The 20,035-nt window shown below is 37.6% G+C and overlaps 2 protein-coding genes across 4 annotated transcripts in view; both read right to left on the reverse strand.

Moving 5' to 3' along the window:
• LOC135684369 (phospholipid scramblase 1-like) overlaps window positions 1–20,035 on the reverse strand; it is a 32,311-nt gene that overhangs the window by 3,860 nt on the left and 8,416 nt on the right. Inside the window, exons 1-4 of one of the 3 annotated variants that reach the window (XM_089115166.1) lie at window positions 14,417–14,574; window positions 5,382–5,522; window positions 4,941–5,021; window positions 3,966–4,161 (exon numbers count right to left, since the gene is read on the reverse strand). In XM_089115166.1, the coding sequence (XP_088971292.1) occupies window positions 3,966–4,161; window positions 4,941–5,021; window positions 5,382–5,522; window positions 14,417–14,462 (464 nt within the window). In that variant the 5' untranslated portion in view covers window positions 14,463–14,574. The other 2 variants (XM_089115167.1, XM_089115168.1) reach the window with 2 other exon arrangements.
• On the reverse strand, window positions 59–3,958 carry LOC148957727 (zinc finger protein 862-like). Its single transcript, XM_089115163.1, has one exon. It carries the CDS (start codon window positions 2,282–2,284, stop codon window positions 266–268), a length of 2,019 nt encoding a protein of 672 aa, XP_088971289.1. The 5' UTR covers window positions 2,285–3,958; the 3' UTR covers window positions 59–265.

A 20,035-nucleotide genomic window follows, 5' to 3' on the forward strand; every position in this document is an offset into this window, starting at 1 on the left:
AGTTAGTGGAAGAAGAGTTATGAAGAAGGAAGAGTTATGGGATTGAGTTCGTGCCAGGGTTGGTAGATTCTTTTGGGGCTTAAAGCCAAATCAATGTTGGAAAAAAGCCAAATTAAGCCAAATTGTAGACGAGGCAGCAAAACAATAGAAAATTTCATGTTGTGAACGAGGCTAGAAGTAAACATCGAGAGGATACTGATCAAGACATAGAAAAGGAACAAACATTATTTCATAACGATTTGCAGTGTAGTAAAAAACATAATTATCATACAAAAGGGTAAACTATTTCATCTTCCTCAAGGTCTTTTAAGTCAATATTGCTCTCATCATACATGTCTTTTGAATTAAAAAGCTCAAGCATTTTATCTGTTGCCTTAAAATCTTTGCAACACCTTCCGGTAAAATGCAAGTGTGTGCGGATCCTGACAATTGTATCCAAGACTTTCGACGACATCCTGTTGCGCTGTTTTGTCTTGATGGCTGTAACATACGAGAATACTCTCTCCACAATGGCATTGCTGACTGGTAGCGATAAACACGACAGTGCATACTCTGCGAGCTCTTTGAATGGCTTGCTTCCTAAAAAATTCTGGTACTGCAACACACCAAGCCAGAACGCAACAGTTGAATCGGGAATCTCTCCTTTAAACACATTTTCATCAACCCAGTTGATGAGAAGAACCTTCCTGTATTGTTCTTCTAGGACATCTGATTTCACTGCTCGTAAATGAGGAAACGGCAGGTTGTTGAAAGGGAGTCGATCAGTTTGGCTCAGAACTTTCCCTGGATGTAGGTGGCTTATCCCCCTGAAAGCATTTTTAGTAGAAGGAAGTCTGCTTTCCACTTCATGAAGAGCTGCCTTCAGAAACTGTAAGCATCTTTCCTTGACTGCCATAACAACATCCTTTGCCTTTACTGTATGACTGCTTCTGGAGACAAACGTGTTAGCCTCCATCAAAAATTTGGCACCGAAATCTATTTGTTCAATGGGCAGGCAATTACCCACGTTGTCAAGAACTCTGAGTTTTAAACTTCGGTAGTGCATGTCAAGCTCTTGTTCCATCTTTTCAGGATCTGCGTTGGTTGCTTGAAAGAATGAATTGACCTTCTCGAATTCAGATACAACTGGTGTAACAAATTGAATATACAAATAGTTCGCAGGATCTGCTAACATCTCTTGAATCATTCTGGCCTTGAATCGTGCATTTTGATCGCATTGAGATTCAGCAACAATGAAGTACGCCTTCAGTTCTTCCCAGTTCACTAAAAGGTTGTAGAGAAGCTTTCCTCGTACCAACCAACGGGTCGCACAAAATTTGGCAAACGGCAATGGGATTCCGGCACGCTCATTGTCTGGATTTATAGTATTGAAGAGTTCTTTGAATCCCTCCCTCCTTATGGTGCTTTTCGAAAACCATTTGGGCACTTCTTTTAAAAGGAATCCAAGGCTAGACGGTAATTTTTCAAAAGCATGCTGAATACAGAGGCTCAATGAATGGCAGATGCATTTTACCTGAATGCAATTGGGTGCCTCTTGCAAAATCCGGGACCACAGAGAGTTGCGCTCACCAATCATATTGGAGGCACCATCTGATCCATAACCAATACAATTGGCCAAATCCAAACCAAGACCAGCAAGGCAATCCTTCAACGCCTCAAATAAACTTTCACCCCTTGTACTTATAACAGGAACAAGGCCGGCAAATGCAGTGCAAATTTCACTTGAAGCATCGTCGAAGTAGCGTAAAAGAATGGCCATATGCTTATTAGCAGCAACGTCGGTTGATTCGTCGACAACTACAGAAAACTTTTTGTTTATTAAGCTTTCTTTCAGTTCTTCCTTAAGTGCAGGAGCAACAACGTTAGTCAATATTTTCGTGCATTTTCTTCGGTGGAGTCTAATGTTTCCAACAATGCTACCTTCTCCATTCCTCTTCATTATCTGTCCTAAATGATCGATAGAGTTGATAGCAGTGTGACAGGATATCCCAACTGACAACTCTATTTCAAACCTTTTTACATCTTCGCTTGGCTCTTTGGTTTTCTTTGGAAGATTTGCAAAAGGCAAAGATTTTGTAGAGTTAGCGGCATTTATATTTTTTATATGCTTGTCTGACTTCTCATGATTGGCAAGGTTTGACGCTTTCGGTGTAATGGACTGGTGACATATTTTGCAAAATGCATTTTGTTTTCCATCCATGGATTGCTTCACCCATACGTATTTTTCTTCCCACGACTTTAGATACCGCCTTCCACTTTCGTACGAATTTTTCCACTTAGGCATTATTAAGGAGCTGGTTGAACACGTTATTCTGAATATCTGCCGATCGAATCGAATCTCTAATAATGATAACTGTAATTTTAAATTATGTAGCTGACACGTGTTTTTTTAGTTAAAACAATGACCACTTGTCTCTATTTCAAAGAGAACACTGCTTCCACAGTATGAACACCAAGAAAATACTCGTGGGAGCAACCGGGTGACAATTTGATTAAGTGGAAAAATCCCAGTTGTTGTATCAAGTGTTGAAAGACTGTAAGTGTCAGGTGCAAAATAATTGCATTAACAGGTTGACTTGTAAGACAATATCGCAATGGGATGTCGGCAAATAGCGAAACAATAAAACTATCGAAACAATAGAAATATCAACATTTTTGAGAAAAAAGCCAAAATTAAGCCAAATAATAGGTCTAAGCCAAAAAAAATTTCGGAAGCCAAACAAGTTGAAAAAAAGCCAAATTTTAAGAATTTGGCTTAAAAAAAGCCAATATACCAACCCTGGTTCGTGCGCTTTGCAAAGAGTCTTGGAAATGGTAAGCACTGGAAGAGTGACTGGTATTGTGTGCATGTCTCAGGGGACCCGGGATCACGTCCCTGATCTCCTGGGAGCAATGGCCGTGGTGAAATCTATAAAAAATAGCGAGATCAGGAACATTGCGTCGATGGGAAAGAGGTTGCAGAGACTTGAGGTTACAGTTATTGACGAGGCGAATGGCTTTGGGTTTGACTTTGTCAAAAAAAGAGCAAGGAAGATTTAGGAGCACCACCCCAAATATGGGAGCTGTACTCCAGGGAAAAATGGATTTGGGATTTGTTAAGAGTTGTTAAAGAATTGTTAACATGTGTGATGGTGGAAAAATCCGCACTCTAGAGAGGATATCATCTTCAGGAGGAAAGAGGGGGTTTCATTTGAGCGAAATGATAGCCTGGATGATTTTAGTTTGATTAAACTTTAGTAGATTATATTTACCCCACATCTCGATTTCTGCAAGATCATCAGTGAGAAGTGAGGCTGAAACAGTTCTTTGGAAGGGGTGATGATATGTGGAGAATCCAAGGAAAATGAAGAGCTCAGAAAAATCATAAGAACGGATACTTGTGGCAGTAGTTAGTAGATCATTTAAGAAAGTACTGCACTGAGACAGTCACCCTGTACAATCCCTATTTCTGTTTTGATGTCTTCACCTTTCTCTTTTCCGACTTTGAATCGCAAGTTTACATCCTTTCCCAAAAGGAACATCAAGTGTAGTTCGTCGGGTTGAAGTATTTCTTGCAGGTCTTTTAATAATCTTCCGCGGCTTACCGTGTCGAAGGCTTTACTCATGTCTACCAGTAAAAGAAAGATGTTGTGCTTGCTGGATGTTTTAGCTTTCTCTGCTAGCATCTTGATTGCAAAAACCTGTTCGGTCGTGCTTCGCCCAGCTTGGTAGGCAGCTTGTCCGATTGGGATTTAAGTGCTGATGCGGACCCAACATCTTCTAATCATACAGATGGCAAGCAATTTTCGTAGTACAGATAATAGTATGATTGGTCGTAGAATTGAGGGCGGCCCTGACTTTTTTTCTTATTTTCGGAGAGGTTTTATAGCCAGTTGAAATTGATCAAAAAGATGCAATTTTGTGCGACAAAATTAATTCTTTGCTCCTGCCCTGGAAGTTCAAATGAAGAAAAATTATCAACTTACTGTTGCTTTACACTGCCAAGAAGTTTTCCATCAGGTGTTGATATGACCATTTCATCCATACATGGGGGGCAGCCAGTTCCGGAGGCGCAATGGAACGGTCTTGAGATGTGCAGCACCTCCTTTTCAGTGTAATCCAAAATGCTCATTTCCAGGGGTCTGGATTCAGCACACCATGCACGGGTGCAGCATGATGTATCTAAAAAGAACATCTTTTGTTCAATATCACATGGAAATTAAAAAGTTTTTTCACTTTCACACATGAAACTGTTCAGCAACTGCAATGGTCACCTTATATACCAGGATTTATGGAGATTCTAGATGGATTCATACTTTATTGCAAAGTTTTTTCTCTTTCTTGGTTTCTGCGGGCAGAGACAGTGAAGACACTTTCGATAACGTTAAATACCATTCATTTATTTGATTTGCACTTTTTACATAGAACTGTCGACTGTTACTGGTTACGACAAATATATGAGCTATTTCCTACCACGCCACTGGCCTACACCAGAAAGTGGCCGTCTCTTGACACTATGACGTTTGTCCTGGAGCTTCTTTCATTTAACTAACTCTACGATATCTGCTTACAGACTTGTGTTTCCGTTAATATCTTTCCTATGCGAGGCTAACCGATGACCTTGCGCATATCATGCTACTATTCTGTTCTTATTACGCGCGATGGGATATCCACAGTACCTAAACTTCACAACAAACTTACTCACATTTGCATTCAGTGCATTTTACAGTGGTAAACTAGAATCTCGATGTTGACATGACGATTTCTTTCGACTCGAGTAAATTGCAATAACGAGAAGACTGAATATTATTTGGTCAATTCTTTCTTTTGACACACGAACTATACATGATGAAAACAGCGTAAGACCTGACATGTACCATTTCTCAAAGTGTTTCAGTTAGTCTGAATCATTTCATTAGAGCCTCCAAAACAAAAGATATTCTATGTAAGTATGCACCAACCTTCAACTACCTTGTACAGCCTTTTATTTGTTTCTGGGTGTAGAATTTCATACTGCTGGTTTGCCTCCCAGTCACAGCAAACTTGAAAAGCAAAAAGTAAGTTCCCAGATTGAAGACAGAACGTATCAGTGAAATATTTCAAAAATGACTTATATATGATGCTAATTGGCTTATAGATGCGTTACTTAAAAGTTTCTCGATCATAGGCCAAAGAAATCAGATTGACTGTTATCAGAGGAACCATAGCTGAACTTATAAATTTTTTTTTCAACTTCCATCTGCATTCAGATCTACTGAAAAAACAGGCTTAATATATCTTTTGTAAGCTGCCAAGAGAAACTTCATCTAATTATGTTGTTTGTTCACTTTGCTGAGTTATGCCCGCTATCCTTTCACAAACTTCCATTAACTCTAACAGCCAAAATAAACATTTAATCTTACTTTCAACCCAGCTGATTTTTTGATGAATGAAAATTTCTGGCATTACAGCGAGATGCTCTAGTCCAGGTGGGCAATTGGTTGGAACTCTTTCAGGAGATGGTGGCTGCATCCAGTCTTGCATCCAATCATCTGGGTTGATTTCTGATTCATTTGGGAAACAACAAAACAGTAATATTAGGCTTTCGCGCGAGTAGAGACAAAAACAATACCCAAAAAAGCTGGGGCATCAACATTGACGTTACTATCACTCACTGAGTTTGTCCACCTTATCATTATATTGTTATCTTTCAGAAATAAACAGGGCTGTTAGAACCAAAAATATTGTGAATCATTCATGCTTGTGACAGAAGCATGAAGACATCTTTTGTCGTACGAGATCGGTACCTTGAGTAAAAAAAAAGGTTTTAACTTGATATTTGTTTGCTTTTCTACCAGTAAGGAGAATGTTGTCTTTGTTGGCTCGTTATTGTCTCCGTTATGTTTTAATCCCTTTGTGCCTTTCATCGCATCTGCTTTAAATAAGCTGAATTAGCGTTTGACAAGTTATTATAGGAGTAGTTCTATTAACTTTTATTTTTATGTTAATGTTGTAAATAGGTTAGGGGCCATTTTGGCCTAGATACCTTTTTAATAAAAAAAATATATAATCAGGAAAAATCAACTTAGTGAACGTTACGCGATATACCTCTGATGAGATTTGTAATAATTCGAGTAGGAGGGAGTTCACACACAAAAAAATCATTTTTGGAAATCTGATATTTTAACCACGAAGCATAAAAGAACATAATGGTTCTAAATATGTCATATCTGTTAATAAATATATCAAAAATCGGTTTGCTAACGTTATTTTTTTAAAAAATTTTTTAAGTTTAAAAATAACAGCAAAGTTGTGAAGTTTTCTATTATTTTGCTCATAAACCTTATGAACAGCGAGAGCTTTGACAGGGGGAGAGCCTGTGCTCATGTGGCCATATCTCAGCAAACACATTTAAATTAAGCTAATTTTGCACTGTAGCGGTTTTCCCCTGACGATTTTCAGGTTATGGGACCAGGGATGGCGCCAGAAAAGAAATGCTGGGGGGGCTGTAATGTCAGAGTGCCGACAGTGAGTGAACCACCAACAAAGATGTAATATAACACCATTTCTGCTGTGGTAATTCTAGTTCAAAAAATGAAAAAAAAAATTGAAAAAAAATCAAACAATGAAAAAAGAATAAAAAAAATCAACAATTTAAGATAAATTCACCCATAACATAACGGCGATTACAACTTGAACAGAAAATTTAGACGAAATAAATTCTTAAAGCTCACAGCATGAAAGCATATAATAATAATAATAATAAAACGAATATTTATACAGGATAAACACTTCAACAATTAGAACATCGCTGTTATCACTGTGTGTTCTGTGCCCTAGACCTTAAATGATATTGAAAGAAAATTTATTATTTTAAAAACGTTGATAAAACTTACAAGAATAGGATCTATAATACCTAATAAAACCTAATTTCACATTGAAATAAAATAATGTTTGTCACTGTCCTGCAAAATGATTTTTAAGTTTTTTAACAAATTCTTTGTGTGTCCTTGTCCGACGTATGTCTATAGGTAGCTCATTGTCACATTAGAGCCCATATATTGAAACGATTTTCGTGCATATTCTTTTTAAATAATAGGTAATCGCAGAGTGCATTTGTTGCTTCTTGTTTCCTTTTCATGTTGTATCAGAGTAAAATAATTCTGAAAATGTTAACAGATATCTCTGTCCAGGCATTTTCGCACAAGTTTGCAGGCTCTCATCTTATTCGCATTTATGACTGACATGAGCCCTTTGTCTGCTGTTTCATCACCATAGACTATCTTCAATGAACGAGTATGAAATGAGGAAAGCGTGCAATAAAAGCTTAAGTAAACGTCATTGTTCGTAACTAAACAATAGCTCTATCTTCTGTATATTCTAGCAGTTTCTCCCACTTCACACTGTGTACTTCAAACTTTATTTAAAAAAAAACAAATTTTGAAAAAAATTTCACAAAAAATCATATAAGGCCCCGTTCACATTGCTCCGGATTCCAATGAAAACGGATAAAAAGTATTCGTTTTCACCTTGCGTTTACACTGTTCCGCTGCGAAAACGGAGACTTTTGAAAACGCACTTCGAAAACGGAGACTTTTGAAAATGGATATTTTTGAAAACGATAACAATAGCAACAACACAGCAAGATGCGTACACCGCGCCAATTTGAACAACCAACTCGAAGCTAGTACACTACTTGGAGTAATATTAGTGGTAGTCAGTCGTTTCAAAAGTTTATTAGCAGTCACAAAGTCTGTAGACCAGTTCGTGGCGTTTTCCTTTTTATCCAGAGCGGAGCAATGTGAACGCATCCTTGTTTCACACCGTTATCAAATGTATCCGGAGCAGTGTGAACAGGTAAAACGCAGGCGCGCAACAACAGGGGGGGGGGGGTCCTGGGGGTCCAGACCCCTGCCCTTTTCTCAAAGGAGGAAAAGTGCCCTTCTTTTGAAAAAATTGCTTAAATATTTTTTTGATCACATTAAAGAGAATCGTCATAAATGACACATCCCGGCGATGTAATGGACCTCTCAGAAATACAGATAAATGATTTGTCAGACTTTCACGCAGTAATGGCGTCTATGTTCAAGCTCCTACTCTACGGCGTGTTTTATGATTGCGCTACGCACTAGTTTTGAAGAAGAATTGTTCTGGGACTCAAACCAGAAGAAAGGCACAAGACCTTGAATGGGATAGGGCCTCTACGACCACTGGTAAAAAAGTCAGAAGAAAAAAACCCAGACATCTTTTAGTCTTTTTCAATGGCCCATATAATTGAAAGATTCGTAGAGGACCTATGCATGAAACAAGCGAACGTAGAGAAATATTCGCGGACTGGTATTAGCAAGCAGTGAAGATACCACAGTAAGTTAATGTTCAGCTGTTCCATTCCTCGGCTGAAGTTGATGTTCAGCTGTATTACAACTCAGCTGAAGTCAAGACTTGCAGACAGAAACCAGCTGAACTCTAGGCTCGTGGACCTGTTAAACCTCCTCCCATCTGTAATGCGAAGCATATAATTCAATGTTCTTAAGGCCGTTCATATTTAAAGAGCAAATTGTTTTCGTATATGGAGAATACGTTCCACGTCGTATTCCTTCTAGTTCTATACAGTTTATTTTTCGATTCTACTGTTCTACTCTTCTTAACCGTTTCTCCTTCTATTCTTCATTTACCTGATGAAGAATTAAGCTCGAAACGTTGTACCAAATATTCATTTCTTGTACAAAGTCGTTATTTTGTTTGATCAAATTTTCATCTAAATACGAAGCTGAGATATCATAGGGAAAAATCATTATTTCATATTACAGTACTTTACCTCTTTACATTTTCGTTTCACCACCACCGCTCTCTCATTGGCCATCCTTCCCTCCTCCACCGCTGCGCTGCATTCACACCATTCCACATCAACCAACCCGACACCACCATCGCCTCTTTTAAATGTGTACATTTTTAGTCCGTTTACTTTTACTCTGATGAAGCCCCGTATGCCGGGGCGAAATATTAGCCTTCATTAATTTACTTGTATTCATTGTTGTTCATTCTCGTCGTATTGCGGTGTTTTTTATTTGCTACAAAACATGTGTTAACATTATATTAACAATAATTGGGGGCAGTCTGAATGCAACGGAGATTTTTTATAGCAACGAGATCAACATGGTTGCTAAGGAAAAAACATGAGAAAAATAAATTAAGATATGATTCTATAACTATACATGCCCGATTCTTAAGCTATGTTCACATTGCTCCGTATTCGTTTTTATCCGTTTTCATATCGATCCGTTTCAGGCGCGCAACCAGGAATTTAAGAGGGCAGGGGTCGAAGACAAAAAAGGGCACTAATGAAGTTTTATTCACGTTCACGTTCAACAAAAGAGATGCCAGGGTGCATTTCGTGTACGCCGAAGGTCCATCGGGGCATTTGTTTAGTTACATCAAAAATATGAGCAGTTAGTATACCTGTAAATATTCTGCGCCAGACAAAGAAAACTGACCAATAGAGAAAAATTGTGATGTATGAGTCTGTATTATATTCCTTTGTCTATTTTCTCAAATCTCAGCGGACTTCTCATTTCTGTCTGCCATCCAGGGCCGCCGAGAGGTTTTGGAGACCCGAGGGAGGGGGGACAAAATACCTCTTGCGAGCGAAACGAGCAACACAATTTTGTAACCACGCCCTTATGAATAGCTTGAATTCTTTCAAAATGTTTACTTTTTAAGTGTATTTTTTTTATTTCTAATTAATTCCATGTTAAAACAGAATTAATTGCTTTATGAGGCTCCCTAGACCTCGAGGCCCTAGGGCAATTTGCCCCCTTGCCCCTCTCGGCGGCAGCTCATTTTTAAAAATCAGTCCTTTATTCTCCATATCCGAAAACAATTTGCTCTTTAAAATATGAACGGCCTTAAGAACATTGAATTATATGCTTCGCATTACAGATGGGAGGAGGTTTAACAGGTCCACGAGCCTAGAGTTCAGCTGGTTTCTGTCTGCAAGTCTTGACTTCAGCTGAGTTGTAATACAGCTGAACATCAACTTCAGCCGAGGAATGGAACAGCTGAACATTAACTTACTGTGGTATCTTCACTGCTTGCTAATACCAGTCCGCGAATATTTCTCTACATTCGCTTGTTTCATGCATAGGTCCTCTACGAATCTTTCAATTATATGGGCCATTGAAAAAGACTAAAAGATGTCTGGGTTTTTTTCTTCTGACTTTTTTACCAGTTGTTGTAGAGGCCCTATCCCACAAAGGTATCCAAAAGCTACATTAATTTTTTCCGTTATTCAAGCAACAACTGATGGTTCAAATGAGATGGCATTACCTCTGGCATATATACGACTAGTTTGATTGAAATAACACTGTATAAGTTTAATCAAGAAGTTGCCTCATGTACTGGCAAAAGGAGTTTCAAGATTTAGCAATATTTTAAGGTTTTTTAGACTGATTATTTTAAAAAAAGCGTCATTTCAAACTTTAAATGCAATTTTCTCAAAATTGTGTTTTGCACAGTAGCGGCGCCACAGGGGGACTGGGGAGACATGTCGGGTAAAATTGGTTTTCCTTGTTTTTAAAAGGGCGTTTTCTACTGCTAAAAGGGCGTGGCGTGACTTTTTTTGCTTTGTTCCCCCCCAGAACGTAGTGGCTGGCGCCGCCATTGGTTTTGCAGACATACATAATTTGGGCAGAAGAAACGTTTGTATATCTTGAGTTATTCATTTGAAATTTTCAATACATATAACTGGTGGATACATAAATAAATGCAATGAACAGATAAATTTTAAAAAATGGTAGCAGTTACCATGGATACAGCATATTTAATAATTCAAGTCAAAGCTCAATTTTTTGTGAAGGTCAGGAGCTAGTGCATTTACTCTGAAATTTCAATACCATATCAGTAAAACCTTTTAACTTATGAGCAGATATAGAAATTAGTGCGCCTGGGAGAAAAAGGGTGAAGTACTACCTTAAGCCCCCACTCTATTAAGCCATCGAGCAAAATTTAAAATAAGCTCCTCTCTAATAAGCTCCACCTCTTTAGCCCCTGATGTCAAACAAAGAAACATGCGTACTGAGTTGTTCTCCTGACAAGTGGGATGACGGTAACATCACGTCCATTAATTATGGTCATTACATGAAAAGTTTATTTATTGAAAAGTTTTCTAGACACTTTGAATTATTATTAAGCCCCTCCTCTCATAAAAGCCCCCTCTCTTGTAAGCTCCCCCTCTAGTACTGAGAAAATAGATAAGCCCCTCGGAGCTTAATAGAGCTTTTATGATGTGTGTCAAATAAAAATGACAAGAAATGATAAAAAAGATAAATACAGACTTCCAAGAACATAATAACGATTTTCAGAAACTCCAAAGCGTAAATAAGAAGTATATACCTTAGAGTGGTTCGCAGCAAGTGAAGTTCTAGAGGACTGTACATATTCGAACGATAGTTGTGAGATGTAAGAAATTGTATGGTATGACGTACTACAGTAGTTGTTGCTGATGTTGTCATTTAATGTACACGTGAAGTATGCGTTAGAAATTAGATTTGAGTTTAAGTTGATTAGGGAAAACAGAATTAGAACGGATCGAATTTGGAACCTAAGTTAGGCCTGGTTCAAACGTCGCGCTTCTCATGTGCCGAACCTAACTCGAGAATTAAGTACACGAGGGGCGCGACGTTTGAATCAATTTGGTACGGCAGACTGAGTTAGAAGCGGCAGACTACACTCTCTTTTTAAAGAACCAGTAAATCTAAGTTCAGGCTGACTGTTCTTAATTTTTTCGAAAATCTGAGGCTGGATTGTTCTTAATTTGTTCTTAAATTAAGAGGGTGTAAGCAGTGCTGTTGCTAGCTTTTTCACTCTAAGGAGGTGTTCAGGCTTCATTTGCTAACAAAGTGAGTGAGACAGCCTTAATTTGCTGACAAATTTGAATATTCACTGAAAAAGCACCCACACATCGCTAAAAATCCTCGATTTTGAGAAAGAACGTTGTTCAAAATTGCATTTTGCAGAAGCTCAGCCTCAGCTTGTTCTTTTGATAAAATTTTTTATCAAAAAAAAGAGTGTAGTTTGGATCGGCAGCGCTTGCCGAGCTGCACGACTCCAGCACGGCATGGTTTCAAGCGTCGAACTTGTCATGTACCGAACTCAATGCAAAATTATATTTAATTTATTTTCCCTCCCAGAATTCATTTCCTTCTTGGAGGGCGCATGCGTTTCAAACAAATATTTGAGATTGCGCGCCTTAACCAAGTTACTTCAAGTAACAACCACAAGTAACACATATGGTGCGACATAATTAAGTTCGTTCTTCATTCACATAATTATATTCGACGTTTGAAACGGAAGTTGCGCTAAACATGCTCAAGTGTCGCTCCTCCAAACAGAGTTAGGTTCGGCACATGAGAAGTGCGACGTTTGAGCCAGGCCTTAGAATTTACGGAATTATGCAGTCCTCTATTGGAATTAGAATTGGAGCCTAAACAATATATCGTTGTCTTTCTTATCCTTTATCTACTATCTGTAGTACTGAACTTGAGCCACCAGCGTATATAGCAATTTCTCACATGAGATAAATAGTTTGACAAATGAGAGAAGCATGGAAAGAAATCACCTGGTTGTCTTTAGAAATAACCATAACTTCACAGAGCATCATACAGCAAGCAAGCAATTAAAAGAGAAGCACAAGTCCATTCGGCTTGACGACATCGATAGATATATTTCACATTAGAGTTTTATCAAATTAGAGTTATTCCTTCTTCGCACGACAACTTTGCAATAGTTTCAAGATACGACTGTTCTCAAAAGTTTAGATAAAGCAGACCTGTCAACCTTAAATTTTCAAAACCTGGAGATTTTAGATTTTTCCTAAAGAAAAACAGGGAGATTTGGTTAATAACTCTAAGTGTTTTTTTTGTTAATCAGTAAGCACTAACAAAAACTTGTTGTCATGTGGAAGTCAATGTGGCCAAAATATCTTAATTATACCTAGAGCAAAAAAAACATACACAACGGACCTGTCTTTGAAGCATAAGATGCGCAGTTCAATTGAACATTCGGTGAAGAATCTTCCTAGACATTCTGCTAGACATCTTTGAACTTTGACTGGGAGAAAGCAGTCAAAACTGGGAGTCTCCTAGCCTGTGTGCAGACTCTGAAATTTAAAAGAGGAGAGAAAGTAGAGTCTGCGCAACAGAGCCGCTTCTCTTGTTCACTGACATCAACATTTTATTCTGAGCACTAGAACAACAACTCCATTAGCGTGCAATGTTTTTCTGTAATTTTAGTTGTTCAAAAGAACAAACAGACCTACTCTATTATCCTGATACCATTCATTTTATAGTTCTGCTCGAAGGCGCCACTTTGAAAACTGAAAAAAAAAACAATTGAAATTCCCCCAACCAATCAAATTCGGTTCCTTGATTTTGAGGAACCTGTGAACAAGAAAATCGACTCGGCTTCGCAGACGCAGACTCTACTTTTTCTCCTATTTTCAATTTTGTCAACAGAGTCTGCACGCAGGCTAGGAGTCTCCCGGCTGAACCGGGAGGGTTGACAGGTCTGTATAAAGAGTTCCTTTTTGGCCACACCTACTAACAATGTAGTCTTTCTGTGTTCGCTCTCACAAAGGCTATGTGAAAAAAGGTTTTAAAGTTCACATGTCAAAGTCCGAGTCAGAACACAGGGCCGCCGAGAGGGGGAGCTAGGGGGCAAATTGCTCCAGGGCCTCGAGGTTTAAGAGATCTCATAAAGTAATGAATTCTGTTTTGAAATAAAATTAATTAAAAGAAACACAATTTTGCCAGTAAACAGTAAAATATTTTAAGCGAATGAACAAATTTAAGCTAATTTAAAGGGCGTGGTCGCAAAAATTTTCTGGTCGCTTCGCTCGCAAGGGCCTCATTCTCCGTTTTTGCAAACAATTCTTATTTGGTCTATTTTCTAATGAACACCGCTGTTCAAGATGTAGTGTTTAAAAGAGAGCGGCGTTTATTACAAATGATTGTCTGAAAGTGCGGCATTTAATAGATGGAGGCGTTTGTCAGAGGACGACATTAATAAGAGCAAATACGGTATTTTATTTAGCCTAGTCAGTTGATCACTAGAAGATTACCAACAAGGGCATATTCAACAAGTACAAAGTCCATTTGAAAGCAATAACAAAACAACTCCAAAATTGTTCCAGGATTTGGCGCCAATATTTCAACTGGTCCTAAACCCTATTGCAAAGTATTTATACAAAACCATTCTACAATAGTTATACGAGTGCAAAGTATTCTACACTAGGCCGATCCTTGTCGCACTTTGTTGGAAACAAAGCGATTTTGAAAACAAACGCCTACGCTTCCCTCGTGTAACATCCGCTACGCCTAAGCTTGTTGTGTTTACACACCCTCCAATATCATGGCGCTGTTGTGTTGCCCAAGCATTAAGACATGAAAATTGGATACAGTACCTTTAGAACCCGGCTGAACAGTAACGGCTACCTCTTGATTATACATGATCTTTCTAGGTTTCTGGCTGATCGACAAACCAGTAAACAGCAAAGTATCTACTAAAATGGATGTTCACCCGTATCATCACTCTTGGCAACAGAAAAGCCAGAAATACCTGGCCAATGAAAATTGTCAACATGGATTATGATTGTTGTCATAATAATAGATTCAAATCAATGGCGGCCTAGCAAAAGAAAACGGCCCTGGGTATTCTTTCATCATCATCATGATCATCATAAAAAATTAATTTGTGAAATTAAATATATACTTTCTTTTGTAAGAACAATTTTATAAGAACACGAGCCTCAAAACTGATCAAAAGTTAAGAACAAATTAAGAACAAGGTGAGGGTGAGCTTCTGAAAAATGCAGTTTTGAACAACGTTTTTTCTCAAAATCGAGGATTTTTAGCGATGCGTGGGTGCTTTTTCGGTGAAAAGTCAAAATTTGTCAACAAATTAAGGATGTCTCACTCATTTTGTTGGCAAATGAGGCCTGAAAATCTCCTTAGAGCGAAAAAGCTAGTAATAGCACTGCTTACACCCTCTTAATTTAAAATAACAATCCAGCCTCGGATTTTCGAAAAAATTAAGAACAGTCAGCCTGAACTTAAATTTACTGGTTCTTATAAACAAAGAGTGTATATATCGTTGAAGGACCATTCATACATCAGCTTCAGCTAATGACATTATTTGAGTGTTTCTTCTTACAAACATAATATTAATAAGCAACAATTTGCAGCAGATTAAACAACAGTAGCAATAATAAATAAAAAAATTGCGAAAATTAATAGTGTACAATCAAAAGTTAGTAATGAGTGAAAATCTATGCCTAGCAATGGAATTCCGATTCAGTTTTTCTGATTATTTCGTTCATTTGATGATGCATTGTCTGATTATTTCTCTAAAAAACTTGGCAACATTTGTTGTTAGTTTATTGTGCTCACTTATCCTCATCAGAGAATCAAATTTATGATCTGATGGATATCGGGTAAATAATCAGATATGTACTTTATTCTTGAATCTTTCAAAGCAGGGCATTTAAGTAATGCACATTACTCATCTGCAATTTCGTTTGAAGAACGCATATCACATTTTCGTTGATTATAATCAATGTTTCTCCATCGGCCAGTCTCTACCGGTAGCGCATGATTCGAGGTTGTGTCATCATGTATTCATGTAGCGTGACGCTCTTATTGTTTGGTAATTAATTGCCTTGAATGTTATCCTTTATGTTCAACTTTCCTTTACTTTGTTGACATCGCAGTTGAAACAAAATTCAGTTTTGTTTTTTCTTTTACTTTTACCATGAGATTGCTGAGGCACGGAAACCTACTAGACAGGGAAATAACCGTAACTAACTAACCGCAGGTGTTGTCAAGGTTCTCTAAACTGTTTCATTCCTAAACTGTTGCAAAAAATATTGCTTGACATATATAATGCTTTTGAACTACCAAACATTCTTTATGGGCTCTTAAACTGGGGTAGAGTGCCTCTAAAACTGCCCTAGATCCACTACATAAAGAGTTGAAAAAAGCTGTACATCTTATAACATTTAAAAATAAAGCCGAACATAGTAAACATATTTTCAAATGCCTGAACACTTTAAATTTTGAAGACTGTTTCAAACTCGAGAGTGCTAAATTTATGTATGATATTAACAAAAGTAAAGCCAAAACTTCTTTCAGTTGACTCTTTAAAAAAGCCAAAAATACTCATAATTACAAAACAAGATATGCTAGCTCAGGAAAATTTACTAAATCAAGTTTTAGAACAGAATTTAGTAAAAGTTTCATAAAAAATGTTGGTGTAGATGTTTGGAACCCCATTCCACAAGACATCAGACAATCAGGATCAAAAACAACTTTTGCTAAAGCCTTACAAATTTATGACTTCAATATACTAGTACCCCCTTCCACTACATATGCTATACTATTGGCACACAAAGAAAGAGAAGAACTCTAACAAAGTTTTAAAAGCATTCCACCACCTTTTTTTATCCCCTTTTTAATTTTTGCCCCCTTTCCCACAAACAAATAGATTAGATTAGATTTACGTTTTAACTATCATATTCGGAACCAACTTTTCTTTTTTGAAAATTTTTATTCCAAGTTTAAAAATTTTTTTATTGTTGTTTATTAATATTGTGTATTGATTTATAATTGCTTCAGGCAAAATTTACGTAAGATGGCACATGGCTCGAAAGCCCCTATGGGTTATTTCCATGTGTCATTCAGCTATAACTTTATAGATACAAATAATTATTTTAAATATCTTGACCTTGTATGTATTGAAGTATAACTGAAATTGTATCTTGATTAATTGTTTGACTAGATCAGTTTATTGTAATTAAGCTGAGAATACACATGAAATTCAATTGAATTGAATTCATGATGCCAGTAGGCTAGAGAATTCAAATCTGCCAGGTACCATTTCAAATTTTACTTCCGGTCACGTGAAAAGGCAAAATTTCATTTCACGGCAGAAAAATTAAAAGTCACTTTTTTTAAGTCTGAGGCAACTACTGGAAAAAACATCAAGCACAGTTTGCAGTATGTCCGTTTCCTTTCCCATCAATAGATTCAGTAAGCCAAATGCGCTCTAAAAACTACTTGCACTGTCATATCTACCTTGCCATTTGGTAATCATAAATTAAAAATTCGAGAAAAATGAAGAATTATTCACTATTTATTGTGACTTATTACAAATGTGTAGATCAATCTCTGCTATTATGCGAGTTATTGATTACTAATAAAAATACATTGTCAAAGAAAATACTCGAAAAGTTAGTCACTCAAGTGTGAAAAAAGGCTATAGCAATGACTTCACGTCATAACATAAGCAATTCAGGCACTGGTCACATTTGGATTGAATCAATGCCGCCTCAAGTTTCTGTCTGGTTCATTCACATATTATGAAATTCCAATTCATTTTCAAACATTCATTTAGTAGGCCAAAAAATTGCCAAATTGAGGCCGGAGGCCAAAGGTAAAATTACGTAGCCAAATATTATTTTAAAAGGCCAGATTTCTCAAATTTGGCCTCCCAGTAGGCCAGTTGGCAACCCTGATTCCTAATGCGTAAAACAAAACTTTTTGGTAAAAATTATACATAACTACAAAGCTCAAATTCACTAAAAGAATCATCTGCTGTATCATCAAAAGAATCAAGACAGGCCAAGGCACAATCTTGGTCAGACACGGATGTATTTGACCAGGGGGAAATGGAGGGGAGTACCACTTTGGGGCGGGGAAATTTTGATTACCAGTTTCGAGTTCTTTATCAACTGGGGATATTGAATTGAAATGGTAAATGGAGATTTGCCGCTTTTTTGGGGTAAAATGGGAGTTAAATCAGGAGAAGTTCCTGCTTAAGCAGGAACTTCTCCTGATTATTCTCTGTATTGTATTCTCTGCAAAGAAAAACGTGGCTGGAATGACGTTTTTAAAAAAAAGCCCTGGTCTTAGCAGTGGAATATGAAGGATAGTTTATCTTTTTTTGGTAGAAATATAGCAAAATGAGCTATAATTTGTCACGTGACGGCTAATTACCCTCATGTCCTTACATGGGTATCTTATTAAAAATGGACAAAGCCAACTCATCCTTTGCCATCCAACATTTAACTTAGCATGCAAATGACTATCAAAACCTTAGGACAGGGCCTCCGACAAAGGAGCGGCCGGGGGGCCTTGGCCACCCCACTTTTTTGCAAAACAATAGATTTTTTCCAAAATCTTTTGTTATGGGTGTTAAATTTTCCCTTTGCCCCCCCCCCCACTTTTCAACTTTCGTCGGAGCCCATGTAGGAAAGGACTGTTTCGCACTCACACTATAAGAAGGGACTTTTTGTCGTTTTTGTCAACCTACATTGATAGTATTAATTGGTCTTAAAGAGCAAGAGCTAGAGCTACAAGTATGAATGACGAAAATTTAGCAATAAATTATAATTTTAATAGGACTTAATGTACTTAATTGTCCTTCTTGACTCGTAAGGTAAAGAACTTGTCTTTTAAAGTCAGCAACTGAAATATTTTGCATTTTTTCTTTTTCATACAGTGGACGAATTATTGTAGAATGAAACTCATCTGCGACATAGTTACAGAAGTAAGTTTTCACAGAAAGTTTAGACAGATTCGTGTCCAAACTTATTGAAAACCCAAAAGTCACGTTTACAATGATTAGCTTACGATCAGTGGCAGACTGCCAGGGAATCTAGGTTGCAACCGCACATTGTCTTCTTCTTTAAAAGTTGGTCCTTTTCCGTATCTTCCATTAGATTTACCGACCAACTTTCCAAAAGTGTACCACCCCATATCCCCCGATGGGTACGCCCCTGCTCGCACCGATCGATTTCAGCAAAACTTGCAGCGGTGAAGAAATAGTGTGGCTTGATGGCCTTGCACTGAGTGATAAGATATAACATGTTACCGAATGTTATGCATGTTTTATAAGCGATTGGTTGCATCTCCATGCTTACATTTTTCCCAACTGAGAGCAAACACGTTGTATATTTCTCTTTATTCTGTAAATTGGTTTCTAAATACGGCAGGTTCCGAGCTAAATGTTCGGCAAAACTTCAGAATGACACAACAAATTAACACAGATATAGTTTTCTCAAACGTATATCGTTGAACGACTTGTACCACTAAGCCTTTCACAAGAGCGAAGTGTACGTGCTCACAATGCTAGCTCTAACTCTTAACTAACTCAGGATTCGTAGAGAACGATATATATATGTTAAACTAGTTCCTTGCAGGGACGCCTGCACAAGATTAGGGCAGGAGGGGCAGTGTTGGTGCCGAAGGCAAATCATTGAATTTTTCTATTAACATAATCGAGCATTCCTAGGTGGGAGGGGGGCGAGGGTGGGGTAATATAATAAAATATTAACTTGAATATGTGCCACCCATACAGCTGGGTTTTTTACCAACAAAGATTCTAAACATAAAGACAATTTTGACGAAATTATCCATAAATGAAAATGGTTATTAAATTGCTTTGCCACTCACTATTCACAAGTTTTGGTTTTATAAAAATCATAGCTGTTATAAATGGGCTAGTTTTAAAATTTTGATTGCCCGCTAAGTTTTTATACCGATTTATCCTCCTTAGGTTCCTGGAGTACTTCTGAGGGAACACATCTTTTGTTTGTCATTTACTATCTTTGCCGCTCTCCCTAGGTGACCGACCTTGTCACAGACAAACTTTTCATTCTCTGCATTTTTGTGCTGGTGTTGTCAACTTTCTAGTATTTTCTAATAGATATTAACATAACAAGAGTAGTCAAAGTAGTCATCATATTTCAGGGCACTTCTTGCCCCCTCTGCCCCTCTTCGAAGAGGGCAGGAGGGGCAGCTGCCCCTCCAGCCCCCCTTGTGTAGGCGCCCCTGGTTCCTTGTACAAATGAAAGATGTAAATGTGCTAATCTTAGGTATCTACATAAGAGGAAAAACAAGCTAGAAAAACAATAGGAACGTGTCTAGATACGTATGTATAAGCTGAGTCAATCCATAGTGTAGTTCTTAAAATAATACTATAATATAGGGTGGGTTTTCCCCTTTCTCCCCTGTTTGTGGCGAAT

Source organism: Rhopilema esculentum, chromosome 21 (assembly GCF_057945365.1).
Source record: "Rhopilema esculentum isolate cy_ngs chromosome 21, ASM5794536v1, whole genome shotgun sequence".
Lineage (NCBI taxonomy): Eukaryota > Metazoa > Cnidaria > Scyphozoa > Rhizostomeae > Rhizostomatidae > Rhopilema > Rhopilema esculentum.

Bases quoted from the DNA above. Each gene is read 5' to 3' on its own strand.
- LOC148957727 (XM_089115163.1), bottom strand. From the start codon at position 2,284: ATGCCTAAGTGGAAAAATTCGTACGAAAGTGGAAGGCGGTATCTAAAG.